Source organism: Myzus persicae, unplaced genomic scaffold (genome assembly GCF_001856785.1).
Source record: "Myzus persicae strain clone G006 unplaced genomic scaffold, MPER_G0061.0, whole genome shotgun sequence".
Classification (NCBI taxonomy): Eukaryota; Metazoa; Arthropoda; class Insecta; order Hemiptera; family Aphididae; genus Myzus; species Myzus persicae.
This window is the reverse complement of record NW_019101869.1, coordinates 1-4,637: the sequence shown is the minus strand read 5'-3', so window position 1 is coordinate 4,637 and position 4,637 is coordinate 1. Positions and strand designations below refer to the sequence as shown.

The 4,637-nt window shown below is 49.3% G+C and overlaps 1 protein-coding gene across 1 annotated transcript; it reads right to left on the bottom strand.

Annotated features, from left to right (window-relative positions):
* Positions 1–607: 607 nt before the first annotated feature.
* LOC111030620 lies at positions 608–4,570 on the bottom strand (the record flags this gene model as incomplete). Its single annotated transcript, XM_022310206.1, has 1 exon — positions 608–4,570. A coding segment is annotated over one exon (3,963 nt), but the record flags the coding sequence as incomplete, so codon positions are not given.
* Between the last annotated feature and the right edge of the window lie 67 nt (positions 4,571–4,637).

Genomic DNA, 4,637 nt, shown 5'->3' with positions numbered 1-4,637 from the left:
CGAGAGAGGCGACAACAGACACAAAAGCGCCGACGCCGGACACACGACAACAGGCGGCTCGAATGGACATCAGACGCAACACGGACGCCGTCGGCGTCCGTCGGTTCGCGCCGCCGGTGATATTACGCGTACTTATCTGTCAACCGTTGTTATCGGCTGAAGCGCGGATTGGGTACATCATTATTGTTCACGGAGACGGCCCGATATACGAGTCGCGAACATGCTCCCCCTTGGGATACGGAGACGTATGACAACTTTCGGTCGAGCGATGATGAATGTTGAGTGTGAATACAAAAAAAAACAAATATACATATATATACATCAAATAGTAATAGATACACAATGTGGCGGTGGAGGTGCAAACAATACAGTATACATGGTAATGACCGGGGTCCATAAAACACAGTTCACGAATAATTAAATCGTACCCTTTTATATTTTGGGTCAAATGCTAGTACCTCCCCCGCCGAACTACGAGCCAATGGAACCTCTGTGTAGAGCCCCATCAAAGTTTCGAGCGTGGCATGCATTTTACCATAAAATATTAAAGATTAAATAAATAAAGAGGTTGTTATAAATTACATAGATCAGGAACTGAGGATGAGAGTTACGCAGTAGGCAGTTTTACCACCTTTGCGACTGGACGTGTCAAGAGACCTGTTGGCGTCCGAAGGCGCACTACGCGCACGACACCGTCGGCACCCGGCACTGTCTCTATTACACGGGCCATACGCCAGGTTAACGGTGGTGCCTGCGGATCCTTGACAACGACTATATCGTCAACCGCCAAATTTGGAGCATCAGCCGTCCATCGTCCCCTCGTCTGCAAGGTCTGCAGGTACTCGTCCCTCCAGCGGCGCCAAAAAGCTTGGGCGCACTGATTAATGAGCTTCCAGCGGTTACTTAGCGAACGCTGAGAGGGCGAAACGGGTTCCTCGGGTACTGCTAGTAACGGCTGACCTATGAGGAAATGTCCCGGCGATAGATAGTCTACCTCGTTTGGATCAGTGGAACCGGGGACGAGCGGCCGAGAGTTTAATATGGCCTCCACACGGCATAACATGGTGTTGAATTCTTCAAGAGTAAACGTATGCTCCCCCATGATCCGGACCAGAAGGGACTTTGCCGACTTGACTGCCGCCTCCCAAAGTCCACCAAAATGCGGTGCGCCAGGGGGGTTGAAGTGCCAAACAGCTTGTATGGTGGCAGACAATCGATCTTGGTTGTCAGGATGGTTAACCAGTTCTTTAAGCTGAGCTGCAGCGCCAACGAAGTTAGTTCCACAGTCCGAGTAAATGTCGACGGGAAGACCACGACGAGCCACAAAACGATTTAACGCTGCAATAAAGGCATCGGTGGACAGGTCAGATACGACCTCGAGGTGTACCGCCTTGACTACGAAGCATACAAAGACCGCCACATATACTTTGTACTGACGAGCCTTCCGGAGGCGATGCTCCTTCATCAACAATGGTCCCGCAAAATCAATCCCTACACGGGAAAAAGGGCGACATTCAGTTACTCGGGATCGTGGCAAATCGGCCATGACCGGTTGAGGATTGATGGCTGACAATCTCACGCAACGGGTACAGTGACTTATGACGGTACGGATCAAAGTGCCCAGCGACATAATCCAATATTGACGTCCCAGAAGAGCTGTCATAACTCGTGGGCCACTATGGCCGGTAAGGTCATGCCAATGACGTACTAATAGAATTGATAAATGAGACGACTTCGCCAACAGGACGGGATGTCGTTGTTCCATTGATAATTCAGCATTGGAAAGTCGACCACCGACCCGGATTATACCATTCTCGTCAAGGAAAGGTCGGAGTCGGGCCACATGCCGAGTCGATATTGGTTTCGAACAACTTAATTCACCGTGAAGTCTGCTGAAGAAGGACTGTTGGGAGAATCGGACTACTGACAGTAACGCCGAATCGAGCTCACCGCGCGTGAGATAACACTCAAAGACTTGCGGGCGGCGACGACAGAGGGAGATGAAACGTCGGACATGGGCGACGACACGAATCATGTGCACATACGACGAGAAACGGGAGTACCATTCCGGTTCGGTCTCGACTAGTAAGACCACGGGGTTCTCCATCTTGGCCTCAGGGAGCTGATCTGGCTCGATAAAAGGAACACGGACGACCCATTCAGCGGTTGGTGAATTGAGAAACGTTGGGCCGCTCCAAAACAATACGTTGTCCACTAGTTCTGCGGGTGACAATCCTCTTGAAGCACAATCAGCCGGATTATTTTCTGAGGGTACGTGGTGCCACTGACAATCCGGCAATAGCGATTGTATTTGATGGATCCTATTGGACACAAAAATCTTGAACATCGCATGGCGTACGGCCAACCAATTAAGTACGATTGTGGAGTCAGACCAAGCGTGAGTTTCAACAACTTCCACCTCCGCGTTTAATGTCCCCTTGATGCGAGACATCCACTTCGCTAGCAGGACTGCGCCGCATAGCTCCAATCGCGGGATCGTTGACGCAGCCATCGGGGCTAGTTTGGTCTTGGAACCCAATAAGGACACGAAAGGGGTACCAGACGAATTTTCAGAGCGGATATAAACGACAGCTGCGTATCCACGCTCGGACGCGTCGCAGAAACCACATAGTATCACACGAATACCCGAGCGCGTGTTAACAAAGCGTGGAATACATATCTTTTGTAATTCTGGCAATTCGGACACGAATTGGTGCCAAACTTCATTGACGGAAATTGGCAGTGGTTCGTCCCAGGAGACATTAGCCTTCCACACCAATTTCATTAGATGTTTCGCAAAGAAAACAACAGGTGATAAAAGTCCTAAAGGATCAAATATCCGGGCTATCAAAGATAACATTCCTCTTTTTGTGGCCACCATCTTCTCGTTCTGGAATCCATAACCAAACGAATCATCACGTGGATTCCAACGGAGACCTAATACTTTTACCCCATCGCCTTCATCAAATGGCAACGCGCCGTTGACTTTGTCTTCCGGAGGCACGTGATTCAGAACAGATTGAGTATTGCTGGACCACTTCTTAAGTTCCAATCCAGCTCGGCCGAGAACAGTGATCAGCGCAGACTGCAATTCTACAGCGGCATCTTCAGAATCGGCACCGACGCATATGTCGTCTACATATGTGTGAAACAATAATGCCTTACGGACGGAAGGAAAGTCAGCACAGTCGGAATTAGCAATTTGTTGTAATACACGAATGGCGAGGTACGGTGCGCAATTTACACCATATGTGACCGTGTTAAGTTGATATTCTTGCAGCTGATCGTGTGGCGACGCACGCCAAAGAATGTGTTGGTATCTACGTTGTTCCGGGGCAATTAAAATTTGTCGGTACATTTTGCAAATGTCTGTTGTGAAGACATACCTCAACAAACGGAACAGAAGCAACACGTCCACGACGTCACGTTGCAACTTTGGACCAGGTAATAGACAGTTGTTTAATGACGTACCATTAAAAGATCGGGCGGACGCATCAAACACAACCCGAATTTTCGGATCCGTTTCTGACGGTCGGTACACAGCATGATGTGGTATAAAGTACGCTCCGGGACTAGAAGCGAGCGACATGTGCCCTAATAAGCTGTACTCTGACATGAATTGAGTGTATAGTTCATGGAGTCTTTGGTCAGCAGACAGCTTTCTCTCTAAATACTCAAACCGCTTGAGCGCAACCGTACGGGAACCACGGAAAACCTCGTCATCCACGGGTTGACGAAAGGGGAGAGGAACTGTAAAACGGCCGGAACTGGAACGAATGCACCCCGCACGAAACATTGATTCACATTGACCTTCCTCGGTGAATATTTCGGGTGCTACCTCAGGCTCTTCAACCTTCCAAAATTTTTCAAGTAATGATTCCACAGAAATGCAGTTCAACATCGATGTAGGGCATAAGTGTGGTGATTTCGAAGTATTATAAGGGACGGGTCCAATAATTATCCACCCGAAGACGGAACCAAACGCGACTGGCCACGCCTCCCCGACGGACACACGTTTGCCATCCAAGACCTGGGCAAATATGTCTGCACCCAACAACAAGTCAATGTCACCAGGAATTGTAAAGGAAGGGTCAGCTAACGCTAAATGTCGGTACTTTTCAAACACAGCGCGAGACAACGGTTGTCGTGGCATACTTGCTGTGATCGTCGAGAACACCCACGCTTTTACAGGGAACACCGGTTCCTCAGAATACCGAGGCTGTACATTACATTCCACAATACCAAGAGTATTAGGAACTGACGCACCGGACAACCCTGTTACCGGTGCCGTCCAACTTGATACACGCAACCCAAGACGAGTCGTGCATGATGACGTAATAGCACTCATTTGAGACGCAGAGTCAATTAAAGCACGAACAGTATGTAGGGTACCTCCATGGTCACGAACCTGAACGAGTGCCGTACCCAGCAATACAGAATGAGAGTCGAGCTGTCCAACACAAGAAGTCGGCGCTGACGCTGTCTGATCAGCAACCGGAACGATGTCTTCCTTCGTGGTGGTTGCGGCGACTTCATCTGTATGGATCAATGTGTGGTGTTTGCGTGAGCACTGAGAACATACTATTGATGATTTACACTTAGGAGCCCAATGACCCTCCGCCAAGCATCGAAAGCAT